Source organism: Meles meles, chromosome 5, assembly GCF_922984935.1.
Source record: "Meles meles chromosome 5, mMelMel3.1 paternal haplotype, whole genome shotgun sequence".
Taxonomy (NCBI): Eukaryota; Metazoa; Chordata; class Mammalia; order Carnivora; family Mustelidae; genus Meles; species Meles meles.
The window spans coordinates 51,419,441-51,445,707 of record NC_060070.1 but is presented as its reverse complement, the minus strand read 5'-3'; the positions used below and the strand labels follow the sequence as shown (position 1 = coordinate 51,445,707).

The window sequence follows — 26,267 nt, the reverse complement described above, 5'->3', positions numbered from 1 at the left end:
CTTTATGGATTTTTATGCAGGATTTCATGAAATCAGAGTATGTTATAGCTGTGGTTAGGTTATAGGAGAGCTGTTGTTTCAGCTTCCAAACATCTTAGGATAGGTACTAGGTCCATACTGCCTCCTGTCACAGGAAGCAAACAAGAATGGAGTTAGAGTGGACACTTACTGATCTAGTCAGATAACCTTTATCATTAGAGGTGGGAAATATCTCAAGAAATCATCTGCCCTTCAGCCAGATAATAGATTATTTTTCTAATATTAAGGATGTGACTTTGGGGTGCCTTGGTGGCTCAGTGGGTTAAAGCCTCTGCCTTCGGCTCAGGTCATGATCCCAGTGTTCTGGGATCGAGCCCTGCATCGGGCTCTCTGCTCAGCAGGGAGCCTGCTTCCTCCTCTCTGCCTGCCTCTCTGCCTACTTGTGATCTCTGTCTATCAAATAAATAAAAAATCTTTAAAAAAAAAAAGGATGTGACTTTAATCTCAAATAACTTGGGCTCAGACTTCACAAAGACTATTACAAGAATTAGAATGGAAATTAGAATCCTGACTTCTTACCTCTTTGAGATAGTAATTTTTACAAACATTGTTTTTCCAGTACTTAATTTAATAGTTTTGTGATTTCACCACTTAAGATTACCAATTAATTGAACTATCTCAAGGAATTTTAAAATTAGTCATGATAATTTTAGGGATCCCCATCACAAAATTTATTTTATAGTAGTTGGGACTAAAAAGTATCTTTCAAAACAGGATGAAAGGGGTCTGAGGGAAGGGACAAAATAGGTGAAGGGGAGAGGGGTGTGAGAGGTATAGTCTTCCAGTTATGGAATGAGTAAGTCACAGAAATGAAAGGTACAGCATAGGGCATACAGTCAATAGTATTGTAATAGTGTTGTATGGTGACAGATGGTAGCCACGCACACTTCTGGTGAACAGAGCCCAAAGTATAGACTTGTTGGGGCACCTGACTGGCTGGGTTGGTTGGTGGAGCATGTGACTCTCCATCTTGGTGTTGATAAGTTCTAGCCCCATGTTGAGTGTAGAGATTACTTTAAATCTTAAAAAAAAAAAAGTGTAGATTTGCTGAATCACTGTGTTGTATACCTGAAACTAATGTAACATGTATGCCAACTATAGTTTTTTTAAAAGGGAGTTATTTAAAAAAGGAGTTATAAGGAGGGCCTGGGTGGCTCAGTGGGTTAAAGCCTCTGCCTTCGGCTCAGGTCATGATCCCAGGGTCCTGGGATTGAGCCCCACATCGGGCTCCCTGCTCAGTGGGGAGCCTGCTTCCTCCTTGCTCTCTGCCTGCCTCTCTGGCTACTTGTGATCTCTGCCTGTCAAATAAATAAATAAAACCTTAAAAAAAAAAAAAGGAGTTATGAAACTTCTCAGATGTGAAAAGTTTTAATATAATTTTTAATGATTTTTATTATATACACTATGATATCATTATCTCATATAATTTTTTTTTTGTTAACAATTAACAATTGTTAATTGTTTTCTTAAAATAGGGTTTCAATTTGGGGCTTTTTGGGTCATATTCACAGTAGAGATTGGATGTCCAAAAAAAAAAAAAATCACAACGGGGGGAAGAACAGAGTAGTAAGATTCCATATTATGGAGATCAAAAGCGGGAGTTATTATGGAACTCCTCCAGTAGTTACTGCCTGTCAGGATTTCAGGCTATAGTGAATGTTCATTGGCTCAGATTATCTTTTTTTTTTTTTTTTAAGATTTTATTTATTTGACAGAGAGAGATCACAAGTAGACAAAGAGGCAGGCAGAGAGAGAGAGAGAGGGAAGCAGGCTCCCCGCTGAGCAGAGAGCCCCATGCGGGACTCGATCCCAGGACCCTGAGATCCAGCAAATACACAGACAGGCTTCATGGACAACTGGCATGTTTTTCAGATTGAGTTGTTTTAGGGACTCACTGCGCAGTTACAGAAAATGCATTAGAGCTGCTTGTTTTGCTATAAGAAAATAACTAAATGAGGACTTGGCTAAACACTGCTCATCTTCCTTCTGCTATACTTATTTCTTAACTTCATGTACTCAATTTCTTCAGAGAATCTGATTATATTTTGTATAGGGTTCCTCGATAGCCAGAATTCTTATATCCTGCCATCTGCAGTCAGTGGAGACCAGGGGTCACAAGGTACAAAATCATGTCTAACATACCAATATTGTCATGGACAGTTAAATATATAAAGTAAGATCAGATGGTAGAACATTACATAATAACTAAAATTTTCATCCTGAAAGGGACTTCAAAAGTTAGAAATTATGTAAGTACATGAATATAAAAAGTTTATTCCATTTTCAAACATCTAATCAATACAAAATTTTGATACATTAAGCCAGAATTGACTTACTAGTATTCCTCCATTATTCACCTCTCCAAGAACAAAAGGCTAAACTTGTTCCTTCAGATAGATACTTGAGGTTCAGTAGTAGCATGTTGATGCTACTTTTCTCTTCTCCAGGGGTAAGCTCCCCAGTTTCTTTAGTCATTTCTTATAGTAAGACAAACTTGTTATTGAGCTAACCAATTTCCGTCCAAAGCACCCACAGCTATAGTGTCCTAATTGTGATTTAGCCAATCGGTAGTAGAGAAAGATAATTATCTCCTTTATCCTGGAATGTTTAAGACTGAACTTCTTACACTTGCATCACATTGTTACCTTCTTTTGAGCTCACAGTCCTAATTAGTAATTACAATTAACTGAACTTTCTCACATTCTGCTTTTAAGTCATATTTCTCCTATTTTATACTTTGTTATTGCTATTTCAAAATGAAATGTAAGAGTTTAAATTTACCTCTGTAAAATTTTATCCACTAGATTTGACCTGTATTTCCAGCCTGATAGGATCTTTTTGGATCTTGGTTTTATCAAGCAGGGTTTATAGTCCATCCTGCCAGTGTTCTGTCACCTGCTGATCTGATCATCTGTGTACCCATCTGTGTAATTAATAAAAATATTAAGTAACATTAATCAACTATGACACTAACCAACAATGTTGCCATGAAGACTATATGTCAGTATATCCTAAGATTTATTTAAGTAAGTAAAATATAAATACTTTATTGCTATAGTATTTCTCTGATAACTTGCCAGCTAGGAAGTCAAGTTTAGTACATGATGACTTGTTCTTTTTTTTTTTTTTTTTTTTTTTCCCATTGATGACTTGTTCTTAATCTCAAATCTACATCCTCAATAGATTAGCCTTTGGATAGAAATAATTTGGCAGTGGTTCAGAAGATAAGAGTTTAGAAGAGAAGCACTGAGTTGGTGAACTTCGCTCTTGGGAATAAAAGCAAAGTTAAAAGCCAGATTTGTTCTCTACTTAATATCTCATCAAGAAACTCAATACTTAGAGAACCTTATAAGATTTATAGTCTTTAGTTCCTGTGTTCTTATTTTGTTGTTCCAGTGCCTTGTTGAAGGACCATTAAAATGAGAAAGATTTGTATTCTTTTCTTCAGAGACTGGACTAAGAAAGCAGTAGAGATTTAAAGAGGGAAGATAAGAACAGATTGTGGCAAGATGACAAAGAAAAGAAAATATGCTAAGTATTTGAGGCCTGTGGCAATAGAACAAAATGAATCAAAGGGCCTTTTCCTTCTCATAGAAACCTTTTTTCTTTCTTTTCTAATTTCTTACAAACTAATTTTTAATATAATCTGTTCTAGAATCCTGCTTAGCATTGAAAGGCATCTACCCTACTACATGCAGTTTGTTCAGTGTTATCTGCTTAACCTTTTTTGGAAATTAGAACTCAAAGTATTTTTAAAGAGGCCTTTGGCCTGTTTCTTTATGGTAATTGAGAGTAGCAATAACTCAGAAGTCTCATTTGCAGAAATTTTTAATAAACTGAGATTTTACTTATCTAATAGGAGACAAATTCTTTGAAAGCACTTAAAATCTCACCTATTTTTGGGGTATCTGGCTGGCTGAATCAGCAGAGCATGCAGCTCTTGATCTTGGGATCATGAATTCGAGCTCCATGTTAGAGGGTAGAGTTTACTTAAAAAAACAGGAAAAAAACCCACCACCTATTTTGGAGTTCAGTTTCTTTTTCAGTACTAAAATTTCTAAACTAATGATTCTTCTTGACCAAAGACATGGGAAGCATTTATGTCTCAATCTATTTTGTAATTTAATATAGATAGTACAAGATAGTGTGTAAAATCTATATATGTGTATACATTTGTAATCACATTATTTTACCCTGATGAAACATATAATGAGGATTTTGAATATGATATATGAATTTATCTTGAATTTTTTAACTGCAATGTATGAGATAGATTGAAAGTTCTTTATCCTGAATACTTCTTTTTAAATATTGTGATGCAACACCTCTATTCTTTAGTAAAGTGACTCTGCCTTATTAACTTGGATTTCTACCTAGCTGTGTATTGATTATATACCACATTGCTGAATTTAGAAGAAGTTCAGGATATTAGAAGGCTTAAAACAGTTTTTAAACTGTTAGAAAAAGCAGAATACATTTTTTTTTCTACCTAATTTACTTCTTACTAATCATTTAACCCACACATTCCTAAACTATAGTTTGTCCGTGGTTTGGGACAAAGACAAAGAGCTGGTAGTCTGTTCACCAATGTAGATGTAGCTCTAAAAGCTCATCTGCTAAAAAAAAAAAAAAAAAAAAAAGCTCATCTGCTAACTTTGTAAGTCATGGTAGTGATAAGAAGGATGCAGGGCAGAGGAAATCGTGTCTGGGCAGATCTGAAGCTGATCTCAACAGATAGCTTTTCCTGTTATTTCTAGACATAGAGCAGGTAAGTACCACATGTTAAACCTGATTCTGTGGGACTAGATTTTTCTCAGATAATTAGCGGTGGTAGGGAATTGAAAAAGAAAGAACTAGTATCTTTTCTGCAAACTGCTTAGGAATTTTCACTGTCCTTCCTTCCATATACTACTACTTTTTTTTTTTTTTTTAATAGCAAAGAATACCAAGGATGCATACAAAAGATTCAGCATGTTTCATAGCAAAGCGGGTATATATTTATACTATTTTCATTTTAAGCTGTCAGAGTACAAATTGGAATTTTTCTTTTAATAAAATTTATTTCAGGGCCCCTGTGTCACAGTCAGTAAGTGTTCGACTCTTAGTTTCCACTCAGGTCATCATCTCCGGTTCTTGAGATCAAACCCTGGGTCAGATTCTGAGCTCAACAGGGAGTCTGCTAAAGTTTCTGGCTCCCTCTCCTGCTCCTCCCCCACATTTGTTCACTCTCTCACTCTAAAATAAATCTTAAAAAAAAAAAAAAAAGTTTAATTCAAGGGCACTTATGTAGCAAAGAATTGCTTTTGTTGATACTTGGAACCTGTTATGTTCAATCACTTTAATCTGCATGCAAAGAAACCCTTTGAACTCTCAAATTTAGTTACCTTCCAACTCCACAGAGGCACTGTAAATCTTGCTATATTTCATAACATGTAATGAAATGTATATACAGTGCCTCTGTGACACTCTTACAGATTAAATATAGCAACAAGAGACAGAGGATTTTTTCCATACACTATGCAAATGCAGAAAAGTATTGTATTGTCTTTTTTTTTTTTTTTTTAGGGAGAGTGAGCACAGAGGTGGTGGGGAGGGACAGAGGGAGAGAGAGAATCTTACTCTCACAACCCTGGTATCATGACCTGAGCCAAAATCGAGTCACATGCTTAACCAAGCTACCCAGGCATCCCTTTATTTTTCATTCCTTTTTAAAGATTATTTGAAAGCAAGAAAGAGAGAGCACAAGTGGCAGAGGAGGCAGAGGGAGATAATCTTCAAGCAGACTCTCTACTGAGCACGGAGCTGGCAAGGGGCTCAATCTCACAACCCTGAGATCATGACCTAAGCCAAAGAGTCAGATGTTCAACCAACTGAGCCACCCAGAAGCCCCCTGTATTTATTATTAAAGGTAGCTACGGGCATTTTGGAGCTTTGATTTTTCAACCAGGAAGGAAATGCAAATTTTTTAACTATCCAGAGGTTAAAAACTAGCAACCTGGATGAGGCTGAGGAGATTGATTTTTGACTAAGAGATTGATATTTTGACTGACACCATACAGTAGTTTAAAAACAAAAAAAGAAACAAACAAACAAAAATACTTATAAGACTCTCTTAAAAAGACAGACAAGACTTCTGCTTCTGGCTGAGATAGAATAACATGGACCAGATTTACCTTCCCACCTGAAACCAAAAAATGTATAAAGTATGTGAAAGAGTGCTTTTCAAAGAGTGATTATAAGGAAGTGAAACGTAGTGATCCCGGAGAAAAAAGAAACAAAAAGTCCTACTGTGTTGGTGTGCCTGGGTGACTCAGTCACTTAAGAATTTGCCTTTGGAAAAAAAAAAAAAGAATTTGCCTTTGGGGGGCGCCTGGGTGGCTCAGTGGTTAAAGCCTTTGCCTTAGGCTCAGGTCATGATCTCAGGGTCCTGGGATGGATCCCCGTATCAGGCTCTCTGCTCAGCAGGGAGCCTGCTTCCCTCTCTTTCTCTGCCTGCCTCTCTGCCTACTTATGATCTAAAACCTTAAAAAAAAAAGAATCTGCCTTTGGCTCAGGTCATGATCCTGGGATCCAGCCCCATGCAGTGTGCAGTGTTGGTCTTCCTGCTCAGCTGAGAGCCTGCTTCCCACTCTCCCTCTGTCCCTCCCCCAACTCGTTCTCTCTCTCTCTTTCTCTCAAATAAATAAAATCTTGGGGGGAAAAAAAAAAGTCCTACCATTTTGCTGTGTTAAGAGTGTCCAGGCAGCTTCACAGGGAAGGGAAACCACACAGAGCCTGGCAAACTCCTTGTATTGAGGAAGTGGAATTGAGAGCCCAAACAAGACGGCTAAAGTTTGTAGGAGAGTCGAGTGCTTCACTGAGAGTGCTTCACAAAGAGAGGTCTTCAGAGAACTACAGAGGGGACACCTCCCCCATTCCCTCAAGTATTCAGCAGAATACCCATCAGCACATATATGTGCAGAAATGACCTGAGGCTAGGAAAAAAATCACCCAAAAAATTAGAGGAAATAGTGTTTGGGGTTCATATAAGGCTGGGGTACAACACCAGCCAGACTAGAAAATCTTGATTCATAGGGCATGAGGTGGAGTATAGACACTTCTCTATACTCATTAGGGGGTAATAATTAGCGCTGGATTGAACATTACTCTAATCCCACCTAACAAGTTTTTTGTTTGTTTTTTTAATTTCTTTGAGAGCAAGTGAGCAAGAGAGGGAGCTAATATGGGCTGGGGGGTAGGGGCAGAAGCAGAGGGAGCAGCAGACTCCCCACTGAGCAGGGAGCCTGATGTGGGGCTCCATCCCAGGACCCTGGAATCATGACCCCAGCTGAAGGCAGAGGTCCAACCAACTGAGCCAGTAAATCTTAAAAGCAAACCTAAAGAGATCAGTATTGATAGAAATACAAGAATATCCAGTACCTCCCATAAAGTTAATTTACAAATGTAAAATAGGATGGAAATAAAGCTCACAATAAGGAAAAAAAAAAATCAAACCCATCCAGAACCAATGTAGATATTAGAATTAACAGACAAGATCATTACTTATTCAGCTGAATTTCATATGTTGAAAAGTTGAGACACTACTTTAAAGAAATTTAATGAAGTATAATAATTTAGTTGTAAGGGTCAAGTAGGCTTATCTGTCACATATTATAAAATGACCTCATTGTTATCTGGCTTTACTTTTTTTACTCACATTTAGAGAAAATTTTGAAAGAATGCATCAACCATGAAAATAATTTCAAGTGTCATTTCATTTACAGGTCTGCATTACATTTACTGAATTTGGAAAAATGCAAAATATTTGTAACTTTCTTATTGAAAAGTTAGATAGCTCTGTTGTCATCAGCCAACCCCAGTTCTATCATACTCCAAGTTCTGTTGAGAATCTCCGGTAAGTTAAGTACATCTTTAACTAAGTTACCAATTAAAACTATTCATGTTAGAGTTCATTGTATGTCATAGTAATAATGTCTGTATTTAATTCCTAAGACGAAAAGCCTGTCTTGTTGCTGTTGAGAATGCACGGCGCAAAGCTCAAGAAGTCTGTAATGTTGTTGGCCAAACCCTAGGAAAACCTTTATTAATCAAAGAAGAAGAAACAAAAGAATGGGAAGGCCAGATAGATGATCTCCAGTCATCCAGACTCTCAGGTTCATTAACCATACAACAAAAAATCAAAAATGCAACAATACATGCTGCTTCAAAAGTATTTATAACTTTTGAAGTAAAGGGGAAAGAGAAGAAAAGAAAAAACCTCTGAAGTTCCAACTAAAATATATTGTTTACATCATTTTATTTTTATACTTTTTGTGTTTGCTTTGTCCTGAAAATATATATTGTATATTCTATAAAGTATTTCTCCCCAAAATCTGTCAGTCCTTTAATATAGTCCCACAAATACCTAGGTTTACTTTCCATTTTTAAAAACTTACTATGGGGGAATCCCTGGGTGGCTCAGTTGTTTAAGCCGCTGCCTTCAGCTCAGGTCATGGTCCCAGGGTCCGGAATTGAGTCCCGCATCTGGCTCCGTGTTCAGCAGGGAGCCTGCTTCTCTCTCTGCCTCTATCTGCCACTCTGCCCCTTGTGCTTGCTCGCTCCCGTGGTCTCCCTCTCTCCCCCCTCTCTCTCTCGCTCTCTCTCTGACAAATAAATAAATAAAATCTTAAAAAAAAAAAACTTACTATGGCAAATACTCTGAAAATAAATGTTATATGTGCACAATTATATACTGACAATATAAGTCATGTATAAGAAATTTTTATATTTCTACTACAGGAATAAATATTGGCAGTCTTAATGACAAGGAATACATAACTTTTGATAAAAGGGTAGTGAGGTATACTAGGAAAATATTTTGATGCCAGGAATAAAATATATAAACCAGATCCTCTTCACCGGGCTCCTTTGATTATACCAGCACTTTCCAATACAAATAAATGCAAGCCACATATGTAATTTAAAATTACCTAGGAGACATATATTTTAAAAAGTAAAGTATAAAAATAAAGCAGTTGAAACTAAGTTTAATGTTTTATTTAATCTAAGGTGTACAAAATATTACCATTTCAGTATGTAATCAATATTCTTAAAATAATTATTTTAAAAATAATTTGTTTTTTATACTAAGTTTTCAAAATCTGTACAGTTTATATCATAACACCTTAATTCAGATACTAAATTTTCATCAGAAATACCTGATCTGTATTTATTTCCTAAAATGTAGTTGAAATACTAGATTCATACATGCAAGTTCCAAACACAAAAGAGCTAGTAACTCTACATCAAGTAGCAATTTCAGGTAGCAATTTTCAAATTAAATTTTTTAAAATTTTAAAATTCAGTTCCTTGATTGTACTAGACACATTTTAAGTATTTGAAGTGGTTTAATGGCTACTGTGTTGCACAGTGTAGGGTTCTACACTTGAGATAATACCTTCAGGCTGTTTGAGATGTAGCAGCAAGTACCTGGCATTCCTGTTGCAAGGCACATTATCTGCAGGTGATCATCAACCAGAACTGTTACGCAGCACAGGTTTCCCATTCCCCCCCCCCCCACACACACAGAGGTATGGGCCCTAGGGTTTTTCCTCTGACCTATCTCCATCCTCCTATACCAATATTAATTTCCTACGGCACGCTCCAGTATGTAGTTTATATCCCTGCCCACTTCCTTAAGTGGCACTGAAATAGTTTTATCCATCTCCTCTGTAGGGTCCTTGGCAGGAGGGAAAGTGAAAGCTAAAAAGAAAAGCTTTAGGATCCGACATCCTGTTTTCAAATTCAGACTTTACTACTTTATTACTAAAGGAGTGTAAGCTTCTTTAGAATGAAGATCTTGTCTTGTTCATAGCTGCATTCTCAAACCTGATGTAGTGTCAAGGCCAACAAAGACTAGGCTCTCAAATATCTTCTGAGCAAATTTACCAGATGTGTAAACTTAGCAAGCAAGGCACTTTGATCTCTTTAAGCTTCTCTTTCCTCGCCAACAAAATGAGGCTATATACCTACCTTGAAGTATTATTGTAAGGATTAAAGTTGATAAATACAAGACCATGAGGATAATGCCTACCATACCACAGCTGTCAGTCAATAAATAGTAGCCATTATAGCAACCACATTCTTTGATTACTGTCAACTCAACTAACCTAAAAGTTGGCTCTTCCAAGTCTTCCATTAGATTTTTAAATAGTTATATTAAAGACATTATCACAAAATCAGTTTAAGGTATGTTTTTTTATTTCCAAAAAAAAGAGATAAATAACGTATATTTTAGCTTTGATTTATCCAGTTGGGTAGAAAAGTATATTGGAGCTGAACATCAAGGAAAAAAATATTTATACTCAATAAAAATTTAATTATATGGGTAGATTTTTCTTAGCTGTAGCTTCATTATATTTTGGTTTCATCATATTTGGTAAAGAGAGTTTTCAGCTTAGCGTGAAGTACCTAAAAATAAATGTTAAATTACCAAACACTTTTTAGAATTTACAGGAATTTTTAAAGATGGTGCTTCAAAAAAAAAAAAAAAGCCTATAAATTGGGCAGTCCTACAATTCTGTAGAGTGGCTAAGAGAAAAAAAAAATCCTTCAAAGACTGGACTGGATTATGTATAACATCCCAACTTCTCAAGATGAAGGGTATCAAATTTAGCTGTCAATTGGTGGCAGTTTAATTTTTGACACATGGCACATGACACACTGACTCAGGGGACATGTACCACAAAGGCTGCTAGAATAAGCCTATTCTAAACCTAACCCTGACAAAATTTCTTTCTTCTGAACTCCCCCCCCTTTTTAAAAAATCTTTTCAGAAAGCAGCAAATTATAACTGCTGTTTTCTGGGGAAAAAAAAAAAAAATCCCATTAGGATATCTGAAACAGACCCACTATACTCCAAGCACCTTTGTAAAAGGAAATACTATTAAATAAATATTTTTAATATTACTGATAAAATTTGGGATTCTATTCCATTACATGGCAAAGATTACATTTTTTTATAGTAGCAATTTACCTTTAAGTATCAGTGTTCTTACTTGACAGTTAATTTTAGTACAACATAAATTAATAAGACCTGGAAAAATAGTTTATAACTTTAAGATGCTGTACTTCATATCCCATAATTATTATGTCCTCAGGAATGTAGGTCGAGGATATCCTAATTCCATCTGACTTGTTGATGAGAACTTGATAGCAAGGAATTCTTCTCTCTGGCCTAGAAATATAAAAACATGAATTATGAGGTCAAATATGGGAGTTAATATATCATTATCTACATTACAAAATTGAAGGGGAGGCAAATGCTTTCCAACTCAGTCCCAAAAGAACCCCACTATATAGTTTAACTAAAATAATATTTCGTATTTTTTTATGTATATTGTATTTACAGCAGACAGCTTCTACTCATCTAATGTGGCCTAAATTACTTTAACATGTTCAGTTGTGTTTGAATTCACAGTGACTAATCCAAATCAAACACTGTTCTCAGGATAAGGTAATATTTTTCAAGAGGAATGATTTGTACTGTTTTATTAAAAGAATAATACCCTTTCCAACCTGTTTATCGGGGGGATATTTCTGTTTCAGCAACTCTTCTGGAGCTCTGGCTTCAACATCCCAACCAACAATTACCCTCAGTTAGCTACCTTCCTTGTGCATGATCACCAGTCCCACCCCAAAATAGTTTCCACCCTATCTTAGTTTCTACACTAAGGGATGAAAAGCCCAGGTGTCAGGAGAAAGTGCTAATCTAAATGATCCTAAAAAAGTTAGTGATCCCTAAAAAAAAGAAAAAAAATCCTCCAAACACCATGTTACTTACCATCTGGGGAGGGGAAGGAGCGTATGTGTATGTCTATTTTTTTAAATATAAAGATTCTATCACTTAGCCTCTGCTTCCTTTCTGCAAACAATTTTAGGCAAAGAGTTAAAAAACAGATTAATAGTTCCAATAGTTCATACATGCATCAGCTTTACCCTGATCACATTAATTACATACTAATTATGTTTCATTTGTCTCTATCCAAGACTGAACTCCTCAAGAGCAAGGCTCTATCTTCTTTTTCTTTTCCCAGTATCTCTGGCTAATAAAAGGCTAAGAGGAAAAACTGGCTGTCAGATATTTCGCTTTATTCCCTATCAGAGGGATAGCATTTATAGCAGAGTACTTGAATGTTGGTACACAGAGAAGTAGGGAAGGAAAATGCAAAGCACTAATCTGATGTTCCACAATGTGTGCATATTTTATCGCTAAATGGTTATATTTTTATTTCTCCAAAACTTAGCATTCTCAGAAAAGAAGTCTGTGGCTATGCAACAACAAATATTTTGTTGTCTAAACTAGTCTCTTAAATTATTTCAGAGCCTATATTCATTTTAAGCTTTCAGATCAGGGCTGCCTGGGTGGCTCAGTGGGTTAAGCCTCTGCCTTCGGCTCGGGTCACGATCTCACGGTGCTAGGAGTAAGCCCCGCATCGGGCTCTCTGCTTGGTGGGGAGCCTGCTTCCCACTCTCTCCCCCTCTCTCTGTCAAATAAATAAAATCTTAAAAAAAAAAAAAAACATTTTAATCTTTCAGATCAGCTCTAAGTGTGTATCTCTGCCCTTCACCCCAGCACAACAGTCATTGTCACTTGTGCCACACATTCCTCACAATTGCACATAAAACAGTGCTCAGGGAAAGTTGTTTTTGAAATTCTGACTAACCACTATAAAACTGCATCTAATAAATTAATGTAGAACTTTTAATAAACAGATGCCTAAATTGAATCTGTTTCCATTAGCATTAATTTTACTTCCAAAGCTATTTTAGGAAATCATATTTGTACCTGGTAGCAATAATGCATTTGTAACTCAAAAAGTTTTTATGCTTTTACCTTTTATTGATCAGTCATATTAATTATAATTCCATTTAAAAAGAATTAGTACACTGATTCAAATATATCAACTCTAGCCCAAGTAAGAAAATAACATCAAAAGAAACTTTTTCTTAGTTTATGCTAAATGAATCATGGAAAATCTAAGATACTATATTCTATATTGGAGTGGAGGTAAGGTATAATTAACTCAATGTTGAGAGTCAACCAAATACAAAATTATTTTTAATATATCAAATGTTTCACTAGTTCAGAATCATGTAAGATAAGCATAGATTTCTTTTTCATCATCATTGTACCTATTTCTAAAATGATAAAGATGCAGGGATTATAAACTGATATGTCTCTGCAAAGAAACCAATATGAATATGCAGCAGAAACCTTTAAAAAATGTATATGCAAACCACAGAGGTCATCGTATATCTGAGGAATGACTATACTGGTTTCATTCTGTAGGAATGAAATTTCACAGTATTCCAAATGTTACTAGTCTTAAACATTACATTCATTTAAAATACTCCATTTTTTAGTACTTCATTTGAATAATAGAGAATTAGCTAATATTAAATTCAACACATTAGAAATGTTTTATGTAGGGGCACCTGGGTGGCTCAGTCAGTTAAGCATCTGCTCAAGTCACGATCCCAGGATCCTGGGATCTAGTCCCACATTGGGCTCCTCACTCAGTGGGAAGCCTGCTTCTCCCTCTCCCGCTGCCTGCTGCTCCTCTTATTTGTGCTGTTAAATAAATAAAATACTTTTAAAAGAAATGTTTTATGTAAATGCTTAGACACTTCATTAACCAATATTAACTAATGATTTTTCATATTATTTGGGAATAAATGGAAACAACACTGCAACAACCATACCACTGAACAACTCTGAGAATACTGGCAGCTCTGAGTTTGTACAAATTCCTTCCACTTTCACCACTACAGTAGCCCTGAAGGCAGGAATAGTAGAAATCCCAGCAGTATCCACACAGTCCACCCAACTACTACTTTTCTATGTGTGAACTAGAGTGTTCAGAAAGGCAACATGAGAATTGGGAAAATAATGGACTTGAAAGACAGCACAGCATGACAAGAGGTAAAAATGGAGGTTGTACTTTCTACTACTTATCAGAACTATTATCCAAGCCTTTGGAACACTTGCAGATAAATGCAATGCACCTATACCTAAGTGAGTGTGAAGACTAGAAAGAAACAAGTAAATCTGAAGAATTTTTAAAATTATCAGGAATATGGAATGTAGTGTAGCTGTAATGCTACACGTACAACACCATTTATGAAAAGGGCAAAAGCTAAAATTAAAATGCTTGAAATTAATAAAAAGAGTAATCACCAAAATTTTGTTCAAAAAAACAAATTCTGAATACCCTTCTCCCCTTCCTACCCTGTCTCATGTTACAAACTACTATTTCCCATTTATGTTCCCTGTCAAGTCCTAAAAAGTCAGGATAAACAGCCAAAAGCTTAAATATAAGTGCCCTTGAGTCAGCCATATCACAAATAAAGCCAAATGTCTTTTAGTTTTTGCCACTGATAACTCGGAAGAATTTTCATGGATGAAGAAGTTTTCATGACTGATTTGCAAAAAAATAGATTATGTGTTATAAACTGTTTATCAAGTCTTAATAGTGACAGAAAATAAGGTATATTATGTTACCTATGGCATATTTCTTTTTTCATACTCTTTCCAAAATGCATCCCTCTTTCCAGCCGTGCCTAAAATAATCTGGGACAAATGTTGGAACAAAAATCAAGTTGCCTAATTATTTCTTACAGTTTTTCTCATTCTTATGCATAGAAAATCAAAATCAAATCTGCATACAAATGTCAAAAATAAATAATTCTTACCTTCAAGGTTTGAAATGGACTTTGGATAATCCTTTCACATTTGTAGTACTCATTAAACTATTCTGTTTACTAGATGCCTGTGGTCAATGCTATCCCTTTGCAAGTAATTATTTTTAGACCATTTTTCATTCTCAAGTGGTCTTGATGCTTTCATGGATTTCCGTTATTATCTAAAAATTATATTAACATTTATATGTATGTATAGAGCTAGAGATGTAAATATATAAATCATCAAAATGAAAGAAAGGGATTACTCCTTTGCTGTATCCCCATTACTACTAACACTATAGTTCAAAGAAAAATGAATCTGCCTCCTCTTTTTTATTTTTTTAAAGATTTATTTATTTATTTTAGAGCAAAAGAGCACAAGCAGGAGGGCCAGAGGGAGAGGAAGAGAATCTCAAGCAGACTTCCTACTGAGCGTGAGCCCAACTCCAGGCTCGATCTCACCACCCTGAGATCACCACCTGAGCCTAAACCAAGACACTTAATCCACTGCACCACCCAGGCACTCCGCCTCCTCTTTTTTAAATAGTTGGTAATTATTCTTACTCTTCGTTCCCTGGTCTTTAAAATGATTATGTATAAGAATATTATGTTATAAGAATAACATGGATTTAATAAGTATTAAGTATTTAGTAAGTATTAAGTAGACTATAAGAAACCTGATAAATCTTCCAGATGATCAGAAAAGACCTTTCCTAACTCCTTTATTTTGTACACAATATCTTTTTTTTTTTCCTTAAAGATTTTATTTATTTACTTGACAGAAAGAGATCACAAGTAGGCAGAGAGGCAGGCAGAGAGAGAGGAAGGGAAGCAGGCTCCCTGCCAAGCAGAGAGCCCGATGCGGGGCTCGATCCCAGGACCCTGGGATCATGACCTGAGCTAAAAGCAGAGGCTTTAACCCACTGAGCCACCCAGGCGCCCCTATACACAATATCTTAATTCAAACTATATTTTGGAAAGGGTATGTGCAAGCCAGAAATCAGGTTAAGACTCAAAGGCAAAATTTGAAAGTAGATTTACATCACATAAATGTATACTATCTTGTCTTAATAACCAGTGTTTCATATGCATCATCTTTCATCTTATATGTATTATCTTTCATTCTCTGGTATGACCATCTAAAACCATTCCCAAATATCAGCATTAAAAACAAATAAAATGCTTAAAATAGCAAGTGGCATTATGCATATTAAAATACAACAAATGAGGGGCGCCTGGGTGGCTCAGTGGGTTAAGCCGCTGCCTTCGGCTCAGGTCATGATCTCGGGGTCCTGGGATCGAGCCCCACATCGGGCTCTCTGCTCAGCAGGGAGCCTGCTTCCCTCTCTCTCTCTCTCTGCCTGCCTCTCTATCTACTTGTGATCTCTCTCTGTCAAATAAATAAAAAATAAAATCTTAAAAAAAAATAAAATAAATAAATAAATAAATAAAATACAACAAATGATGTTGCTGGTTACATAATGTCTAGCTATCTTTGGAGAGAGAGACTTGTCTTTTATCCAACCACACCGAGCTAATCTGTACAAAAGTAAAAAATAGGACTCTCTCATGAATCAAGAGTATTAAAGTACATGCACACATTCCATATCATGACCAGGAAATTTTCTTTTGTGAAATAAGGTGTCCAAACTTCAGATTATTTTGTAACAAGAATGTAATCTTTCAATCAGAAAAGTATAATCAGGCTATATGACATTTTTCGGCATTTCTACAATAATTTCATTTTTCCTTACAGCCATTTTCCTTTTTCCATAAAGGATCTTTTTCTCATTTTATACATGTTTAAAAGGAATACAAATCATAGGGCGCCTGGGTGGCTCAGTGGCACAGAAGCATCTGCCTTCAGCTCAGGTCCTGGAATGGAGGCTCAGGTCCTTCCTGCTCAGCGGGGATCCTGCTTCTCCCTCTCCCTTTGCTTCTCTCCCAACTCATGCTCTCTTTCTCTCTCTAATAAATAAATAAAATCTTTAAAAATAAATAAATAAAAGGAATATAAATCAGATAAAATTATTTAGAAAAAACTTTTAGGAGCACATTATTTTTAGAAAGTGAAATATACCTTATGGGACAATCAGTAACCTCTGGAATTCTTTGGAGTTTTTCTCCTTGTAGGGTCAAAATTTGTCATCTGATGGCAAAAAGAATTCTAAAGTCCTACATACCAATATTTAGCATTGATATGCGATTTTATAATAATATTTTGCTACAGTTCTCTGATGTCCCAAGAATTCACGAAACTGCAAACAAAATAATGGAGGCGCAGGGTAAAATCCAGATTTGGGGAAGCCATAAAAATCATACCTCTCCTCTACCTCAGCCTTCAATGACATGATACATGGTACCTGTCTGAAATAGCAAGAGTTACTCGGTATAATTTTTCCCCCAAAGGATAAGTAGAATATACACAAATAAATTGCTGAAAGTAAGATTTTATGTATTCTGGAATAAACTACCATCAAGTATATGGAAGGCCGAATATTCTTTTTTCTGAATGTGGTTTCTTTTCCAACTATATAGGGAGATGAAATAAAGTGAAGAGAAGGCCTGGGTGGCTCAGTTGGTTAAGCACCTGCCTTCAGCCCGGGTCATGATCCCGGTCCTGGGATGGAGTCTCACATCCAGCTCCTTGCCCTGGGGGAGCCTGCTTCTCCCTCTGCCTGCCTCTTCCCCTGCTTGTGATCTCTCTCTGACAAAGGAAAGAATGAAAGAAGGAAGGAAAGAATGAGAAAGTGAACAAGAAACAAACTAAGATCACTTTTTCATTATCCTCATAGTTTTGCTTCATTTTCCTTGAAATGGAGCTAAAAAATCAGTATTTTTCAGGAATCACACTTTGTCAACTAAGGTTACTAAGGGACCTCACTTTGCTCCAAAATTGTCTGAGCCCCTGTTTGCTCATTAGTGCTCAAGCAAGCTAGTTTTTATTTTTTTAAGCTAGTTCTTAGTAGATTTCCCGTTTATTCCTAAAGGTAACTACAACTTTTAAGTAGCCAAGTAACTCAAATACTGTTGAAAAGTATTCCTCTAATCTGGATAAATAGATGTAGTGTTATAATTTATTAAGCCCCCCTCTCCTGCCCTCCATGAAAAAGGAGGGATGTTTTGATTACAGAGTTTCCACTACAAAACAGAATGCATACTGATCTTGGATTAGTTTTGTTTTCAAATAGCTACAGAAGAATGATTGTATCAATGTGTTAGGAGGTTTCTATCCCCGGACTTAACTTTTCAACAAAAATGATGAAATGTGCACATGTTGTTTATAACCTTTATTTGTCAAAAGCCACTAAGTTGATTAATTATTATTTTCTGCCCCTGCAATCCCAAAAATATTATCTTAAATAATATGTCAAGGTCTCCTCTGAAGGGCAGTGGCATTTTTTTTTAAAGCATGGAAGGAAATAAAAGAATTACAATACAGCACAACTTTTTTTCTCCTTTAAGACTCTGAGCAGAGTTGTCACCACACCCTTAAAACAGAAACACTGAACTGGTAAAGCTGCCTACAAAACCATCAGCACACTATTTGCCACAATCTCCACAGTAATAAGTCTTCCAAGATGCTTCTCTAGGTAGTATTATCAGGCAAAAAGGGCAAAACAATGTTTATTCACCTTTAATGTGGAAATTCCTTAGGCAGTATCTGCCCATGAAGCAATAGATGTTTTCCAATTACTACTCCCAAACTCAGTAAGTTACTCATTTTTAGTTTTTGGCATTTTTATTTTTTGGATTGAAAGCTAATCATAAGCATTACCAGGTCATTAGTTTTATCCCCAGTTACTGCTCAATTTAAATTATATAATAGATAGCATAACATATTTCCCCTGATTCAAGCACCCAATTTCCCACAAAACTTGGGTTCACTTAAGTGTCTTGTATTTGTGAGCCAAGGTGAAAGCTCACTCCATATAGGTAATACCAGTTAAAGAGAAATCCTAGACTGCAAGAAAAACTTCCTTCACTAGGATTAGAAGATACTTTCTTAAGGGGAGATTGACATTTCTGAGACCCATTTAATCCATAGTTCCTGTATTAAAACAATGAAAGTTTAGAGGGGAGCCTGGGTGGCTCAGTTAACGATCCGACTTTTGGTTTCAGCTCATGGTCTCAGGGTGGTGAGATCCCTCCTGCCTTAGCTCCACGCTGGGCATGGAGCCTGCTTAGGATACTCTCTCTCTCCCTGTCTCCACCCCAACCCCCCAACTCGCACACTTTCTTTCTCTAAAATAAATAAATAAATCCCTAAAAAAAAATAAACAAAGCAATGAAAGGTTAGAAATTGGCCCAGAAAAAAAAAAAAAATGGGGGAGATATCCAAATTACACTAGGCTTTTCTGCTGAGTTGAGCTCTTCTCATTCTGGTAACTGAGACGGCGCCTGTCCGTCCACGTAACACAGGCTCTGTGTTACCACTGCAGTGTGTACATCCAACAAAAGAACTGCTGGTTTTACACTTGCATTGGGGCAGAAAATCAATGTGCAATAATTTTTTAAGCCACCATCAGCTGACTCTTTACCAGCAGTAGCCTACTGGTTTCTCTCCTGACTTTCAGCTTCTTTCCCTGCATTAGCTTTGTTCCTTGATTTGCTTGCAATCCTGGAATTAAAGGACCATAGAGGTCGACTCTGGGCCCACCTTCTACTTAATCCCAAACCTCTTTTACAGCATCTTTGATGTGTGGTCTTTGGCATAACAGCATCGGTGAAAAACTATGAAGAATAATAACATCAAAGGCAATAACATCAAAGTCTTGGAACCAGAGAGAAAATATGAAATAAAAGGGAAAAGTATATATTGAGGAGAAGGAAAACTACTAATTTAAGAAGGGAAAGCAAGCAAATAACAGACTGACCTGAAGGTCAGCACATCCTTCTCTTTCTCTGAATTGCAATGATTTTAACCCAGCTTCTCTCAGCAAACCCACTATAGGTACATGTGTAAGAATATGTGTATATTTTATAAAGTACATCGAAGATCCCCCTTGATGGAAGCATAATTTACGACTTGTATTGGTTGTTTTTTTAAAAAACATTTTATTTATTTGACACACAGAGAAAGAGAGGGGGTGGGGCAGGCAGAGGGAGTGGGAGAAACACGCTCTCTGCGGAGCAGGGAGCCTAATGCAGGCTGCAGTCCTATGATCCTGAAATAAGGACCTGAGCCAAAGGCAGATGCTAAACCGTCTGAGCCATCCCAGAGTCCAGAGACTTGTATTTATAAGCCCTTGTTAAATTATTCCAAGCCAAAATGTAAACTTTAAGTGCATGAAAAATGCACAAGAATTCCACAACTCTAAATCTGAACATCCCCCATGAGTGTCACATTTCACAATGTAGGAGAAGGGCCATAAAAAACAATAACTTGGGGCACCTGGGTGGCTCTGTCCTAGGCGTCTGCCTTAGACTCAGATCATGATCCTGCGTCCTGGGATCAAGCTCCGCATCAGGCTCCCTGCTCAGCGGAACGCCTGCTTCTCCCTCTCCCACTCCTCCTACTAGTGTTCCCTCTCTCGCTGTGTCTCTGTCAAATAAATAAAATCTTTAAAAAAAAAATAATAACGTGGGGTGCCTGGCTGGCTCAGTCAGTGGAGAATACAACTCTTGATCTGAGGGTTGTAAGTTTGAGTCCCACAGTGGGTACAGAGTTACTTAAAAATAAAATCTTAAGGGGCACTAGGGTGGCTCAGTTGGTTAAGCACCCGACTCTTGATTTCAGCTCTGGTCATGATCTCAGGACTGTAGGATCAAACCCACATGGGGCTCCGAAGCTCAGCTCAGGGTGTCAGAGTCTTGGAGTCTTCTTATCCCTCTCTCTCTGCTCCTCCCTCGCCCCCCAACTCCTGTGAATGCAAACGAGATCTCTCTCTCAAATAAATAAAATCTTGTAAAAAAAATAAGATCTTATAAACAAAACAAAACAAAAAAAAAAAACAAACAACTTACTCCAGTAACAACAAAAAGATACAGAGGCTGAGATGAAGTCCAGACGGAGGGAGAATGAATGGATTACTTAAAATAAATTAACCAATTACGATGTGTAGAGCTCATTTGGGTTCTGATTCAAACTAAAAAATATTTACAGCAGGAGATTTTTGGAAATGTAGTGAAAGATGTTTGATGTTATTCTATATGTTTGCTATTTTTCATAATATGGTTGTTAAAAATGCTGACTTTCCACAACACCTGGGTGCTTCATTCAGTTAAGCAACCAAGTCTTCATTTCTGCTCCAGGTCATGATCTCCTGGTGGTGGGCTGGATCGCCTAGAGGTCTCCACACTCAGTGGAGAAGCCTGTTTGAGATTTTCCCACTCCCTCTGCCCCCTTTAAAATAAATAAATCTTTTTTTTTTTTAAATGGCATCTTTCCATTACAGTATGCTATTTCTGTGAAGAATATAGGAAAAGGATGGAAGAAAAAGAATGAAAAGGCAAGGCAGCATGAAGCCAGATGCTCAAAATCTTGTCGTTTACCTGAGGAAACAGATTATAGTGCAGGGAAAAAGGCAGCTCTTGGATGACAGTGCCAGGTCCATGACCATGACCGGGGATGAGGGCAAGCTTGGGGAGTGGGGGTGTGGTCAGGTCACAGAGAGAATGTAGGTTATTCTTAGATAACATGTCGTGAACCCTAGGGAGTGAGTGTGGAAGCGGCTGAAACATCAGCAGAGTTCCTGTTCTCGACCTGCTGCTGAACGCAATGGCCTGGTAGGAGCAGGATCCCAGGATCCCCAGCGGCAGGGCATAAGTTAGGAGCTATGAAGGAAGGTGACCTTCAGTCCCCTGCTTTCTGCACCTGGCGATCGCCATCCCAAATCCTGCTCCTCCTTTACCCCATGATTGACTCCCTCCGGGCCTACGCAAAGGGGAAAGTGCAAGCCTACTTTAAGATTTTTGCCATCCCCTCTGTCTCCTTTTTGAGGCATCTGTCCTTGCTTTTCCGTTAAAAAATAAAATAAAAAATAAAAGCTAGGAGCAGGATTCAGCTGCTGCTGCTGTTCTCCCTTGCAGAGACAGCTCCGCACCGCCGCTCGGATTGGGGTCTGAGGACTTCATTTCAGTTCCCAAGGACAAAGAGGATCCTGGTTTCTCCCTGCATGAAGACGAGACAGATCATCACGAACACACACTGAAAGGCGGCCACGCGTCCTCACAGCCCTGCGCACTAAGGGACGTTCCCGGGAAACACACATGGGAGAACCCAGCTCTGGAACCCGCGTCAGAACAGAATCACCGGAGGGGACTATTCATGGAAAGTAGCCCCCGTGGCCTCCCATTTGACACAAAAATCTATTTCCGGTAGAGTCAATAGTTGCTGTTTCTGGAATTATATACAGGGGTACACCCACGTTGTTTAAACGCCACAAGATGAATGACGAACTCGAGTAATGGGATGTAACGAAGGAAGGAAACAGGACAGAGAGGGAGAAGGTGCGGACAACAGAAGCGGACTTGAAGGAGGAAAGAAAGATGAACACTTGTCCTCCCCCAGACCCCAAAAGGAGCACTAAATTATACACGTCGCCTCCTTCTTCCTCACCCCCGAATACCTGAAATGACGCCACCGAGGGAGAGGGCGCCGCCGTCGCCCTGTTTCCTCCTCAACCCGGCTGCAGGAGCGCGGGAGACGAGGGCCCTTGCGCGGCCCGCGCTCTGGCCCGGGATCTCGGTCAGCACGCGGTCCCGCTCCTTGAGAAAGCCGGGCTCCGGGCCGCTCCCGGGGAGCCACCACCTCCGCCCGCGCGGTGAGGCCGCGGCGCGCGCTCCTCCCCGCGGGGTGGGACGCCGGCGGCGACTGCGGGGCCTCAGGGGCGAAGACCGCGCTCCCAGCGGCAACGCCGCGCGCACCCTCCGCTGGGGGCGTTAGCCGGCCGAAAGCGCCGCCCGCGGGGGCCTCACCCGGATGTCTCCGTCCGCGGTCCTGCAGGCGGTGCCGACTCGCCGCGCTGTACCCGGAATCCGCGGTGGTTCCGCCAGGGAACCGGAGCTCGCGTGGTGAACCGCCATCCCAGGTTTGGCCCCGCCCTTCTTTGGCCACTGTTAGTGCCAAGAGGCAGGATGGCCGGCCTTCTGTCCTCCTCATCCTACTCATCCCGCCCGGGGCTGTAGAGTTTGCCCATTTCCCCCATCTCTTCTCAGGCTCCTACCCTGTCCCTGTTGCAACAGCCTGACATTAGGTCACTGATCACCCCACTCCACTTTCAAAATCTGAGCCCCTCTGATCCACACCAGGACGCAGTAACCTAACTTAAACGCAACTAGGATCGCGTTCTTCCTGGTTTAAAACCGACTGGGGGCTTCTGATGGACAGCAGCACAGAGGCCAACCCCCTCTGCCTGCTTTCAAAGGCCCCTCAAGATCTAGCCTCTGTGCTTCCCCCAGCCTCATCTCTCCTTGTAGGCTCCAAGGGAACTGAACAGCCTCCTTTCTCTAGGAGAGTCCTCTTCCCAACTGCCTCCCAGGGCTTGTCTGGCCAATTTACTCATCTTTGAGTTAAAAACTGGGCTCTGACATACCTTCGAGGGATGGCATTCCAGCTGAGTTAAATGGCCCTCTTGGGGTCTTCAGAGCACCTGTGTCTCTCCATTGTAGCAAAGATCACTGCTCCAGCTGTGTTGTCACTTACCTTCCCCAGCCCATCTGCAGCACTTTATTACCTACAACTCTGCCCCAGGCATAAGGTGAAGCAAGTGTTATGAATTACTTAATACTTACAACTACCCTAGGTAGTAGCTTCTATTATCTCCACCATACAGGTGGAGTATAAACTAAGAGAGCTTAAGAAATTTGTCCAGGATGACCAGGATGCAGGGAACTCAGGCATCCATAATTTTTAAAAAATCATCCTCTAGGTGATTCCCGTGAGGAGCAGAGAACGACGCTCTAGCCTGGTGAGCTCTTCCATGACAAGAGCCATATGTTTCATGTCTGGACCTAGTGTAGTGGCTGGGACACAGCAGGTGTTGTGGAATAAATGGAGCTTTTATTTTATCTTCTGTACCACAGCAGAAAGCGGGCCATTCAGGAATCATAATGGCCTGTTTGTTGTTGTGCAGAGAGACTCAGAAAGTTCAATGACTTAACAGTTCATAAATGCAGAACCGTGGTTGAAGACCAGGGACATTTGACTCTTCCCAGGCTTTTTTCACCATTGTAGCTTTTTTCTGGGACAGCCTCCCAGAGGAGGTTGTATGTGTGTGTTTACTTCTTCCTAGAAAACTTTGGTGATAAGACGTTCATTTTCACGTTCTCATGTCTGATGTCAGTAGTGCAGAGTACACAGTAGAAAGGGACAGCGTAGGTTCAGTGTCTAAAACTGAATTCTGTGGTCCAGAGCGAAAATATGACATGAAAACAGAGTTCGGGGATAAAGAGGAACAATAGTCTAATTAGTTTGCCAGGCAAAGGAGGTTGCAACAAGCTAATGCCGTCAAAACAGCAGACCATCCCAGAGTAAAAGACTAAAGCATTTTATAGAAAAATATAGAATCAGGGCTGTTTCAATAGGAATCTTGTAAGTGGGGCCAGCTGGGCTCATCATGTCTCTCAGGGGGTCTCATGATGAGCACGAGCGCCAGCCATCCGAGTCTCCTTACTAAGTGTACACTGAGGTCAGTGAAATATCAATATTGATACCAAGTTCCTTGAACAAAGGATTCTACAGAAAAACAAGTGGAGGGGAGGTGGAGGTTTCAAGAATGAAGAGGAGAAAAATTTGTTCAGTTTTAAAGTCAAGTCTTGCTGAAGCACTTAATTTGAAACACAGATTAAGCGTGTCCATCTTAATTTCCATCCATCTTTCCTTTTCTATAGTGGTTTCAGGTTCTGGGGACAAAAAGAGAAGAAGCAAACTCACTGTGCAAGACTGCTATTTTGATGCGTATCCTCAAAAAGATGGTTTCAGTTACTATAGTTATCTTGATATGATTCTGGGCTATCTGAAATATTGTTCCAGGTGTTTATCCCAAGACACCAGGTTGAAGGATTTTTAAGTAACAAGGTAGTATGATCAGGATTGGATTTACTAAACATAAACACACACACACTCACTGTCAGCAACAGTGCAGGAGATGAGTTGTGGGACAAAAGGAAACACAGGAAATCATGTCCATAATAGCAAAAGCTGGAAAGAACCAACATCTATTGGCAACAGAATGGTCAGATTGTTATATGGTCACATGTAACACATATAATACAATAAGTATTATACAGCAATGAAAATGAATGAATTATACCTTGTGTAAAAACATGACTAAATTTTGAAAACATTACAAAATCATTGTCATATAAAGAGACAAAGAATATGTCACCAAAAAAGTACAAAAATGATATTAGAGAGCACTCTGACTTTAACTTTGTTAAAGAGAATTTGTTAAAGAGAAATATTTGAGGGGCACCTGGGTGGCTCAGTGGGTTAAGCATCTGCCTTTAGCTCAGGTCATGGTCTCGGCGTCCTGGGATCAAGTCCTACATTGGGCTCTCTGCTCAGCAGGGAGCCTGCTCCCCCCCCCACTCTCTGCTTGTCTCTCTGCCTACTTGTGATCTCTCTGTCAAATAAATAAAATCTAAAAAAAAAAAAAACTTTACTACAAGAAAAAGAGAAATATTTGAGTGTTTATAATTTACAAGACATCTATAAGAGCCTGAGTACACGTGTTGTATAAGCACATTTTATATTTGGTATAAAATGGACTGGGAAAGCATGATTGATGGCACAAATAGTACTGAGGAAATGATCTCATATGTGGAATCTAAAAACGTGGAACTCCTAGAACCAGACAGGGGAGCCGTGGTTTCCAGGGGCCGAGAAGGGGAGAGGGAACTGGAAGAGGCTGGCCAAAAGGTATAAGCTTTGTTATCAATAAGTTCTGGAGATCTAATTTACACAGCATGGTGATTATAGTTAATATACTTGTATTATATTGTATTATATTATTGTAATATACTTGTATACTTGAAATTTGCCAAAAGAGTAGGACTTAAGTGTTCTCACCAGACCAAAAAAAAAAAAAAAAAGTAACCATGTGAGGTTATGGATATATGAATTAACTTGGCTGTGGTAATCATTTCACAATGTATATATCAAACCATCACATTATACACCTTAAATATATACAATTTTTATTTGTCAATTATACATTAGTTAAATCTGGAAAAAAAAAACCACAATTTAAGCCAAAAAGTGAGAACACATATGTAAAGTGAAATCCTTTGTTTCTTTAGCAATATTTCAACTATTTATGTCAAAGAAATTAAAGATGGGTATTTGTTAAGTTTCTTGGAAAAATGCTGATATTAGGTAAAATAGTAAGTAAAATTGGAGAGAAGCAAATAGGAATCAGCAGAAGATATACTTTTACATCTTATGACACTTTCTAGCTGCTCATTAGTAAGCACAAGGTGACAGAATGTAAAATCAATATTTGTAATCATTGCAATATTATACTATGCCAAAATACTTGAGCCACATGCAGTGTTCCAGAATA

The 26,267-nt window shown here is 38.5% G+C and overlaps 2 protein-coding genes across 7 annotated transcripts in view; one reads left to right on the top strand and one right to left on the bottom strand.

Moving 5' to 3' along the window:
- The window catches only part of IRAK1BP1 (interleukin 1 receptor associated kinase 1 binding protein 1), a 32,856-nt gene extending 10,518 nt beyond the window's left edge, over positions 1–22,338 (top strand). For 2 of the 3 annotated variants that reach the window (XM_046005496.1, XM_046005494.1), the window contains 2 exons: positions 7,803–7,933; positions 21,793–22,338. In XM_046005496.1, the coding sequence (XP_045861452.1) occupies positions 7,803–7,933; positions 21,793–22,084 (423 nt within the window). In that variant the 3' untranslated portion in view covers positions 22,085–22,338. Of the gene's footprint in view, positions 1–7,802; positions 7,934–8,031; positions 8,317–21,792 lie in introns of those variants that run through there. The other variant, XM_046005495.1, reaches the window with a different exon arrangement.
- LOC123941781 (translation initiation factor IF-2-like) lies at positions 10,404–25,187 on the bottom strand. Of its 4 annotated transcripts, XR_006818355.1 has the most exons (4): positions 22,332–25,187; positions 14,773–14,942; positions 11,861–11,941; positions 11,142–11,254 (listed from the first exon to the last, which is right to left on the bottom strand). XR_006818355.1 is itself a non-coding variant. In XM_046005497.1 (2 exons), exons 1-2 carry the CDS (start codon positions 22,871–22,873, stop codon positions 11,104–11,106), a joined length of 693 nt encoding a protein of 230 aa, XP_045861453.1. In that variant the 5' UTR covers positions 22,874–25,187; the 3' UTR covers positions 10,404–11,103. The 4 variants fall into 4 exon arrangements, 2 of the variants coding, with proteins under 2 accessions (XP_045861453.1, XP_045861454.1); XR_006818354.1 differs by lacking the exons at positions 11,861–11,941; positions 14,773–14,942 and adding an exon at positions 10,404–10,488 and having other exon boundaries at positions 11,054–11,254; XM_046005497.1 differs by lacking the exons at positions 11,861–11,941; positions 14,773–14,942 and having other exon boundaries at positions 10,404–11,254.
- Positions 25,188–26,267: the final 1,080 nt, after the last annotated feature.

What these genes read in the sequence shown, in the direction of transcription:
- LOC123941781 (XM_046005497.1), bottom strand. Translation starts at nt 22,873, where the DNA reads ATGAGTAGGATGAGGAGGACAGAAGGCCGGCCATCCTGCCTCTTGGCA. An exon ending in CCTCGGTGGCGTCATTTCAG is followed by an intron (nt 11,255 to 22,331) that starts GTATTCGGGGGT and finishes TTATATTTCTAG; the next exon opens with GCCAGAGAGAAGAATTCCTT.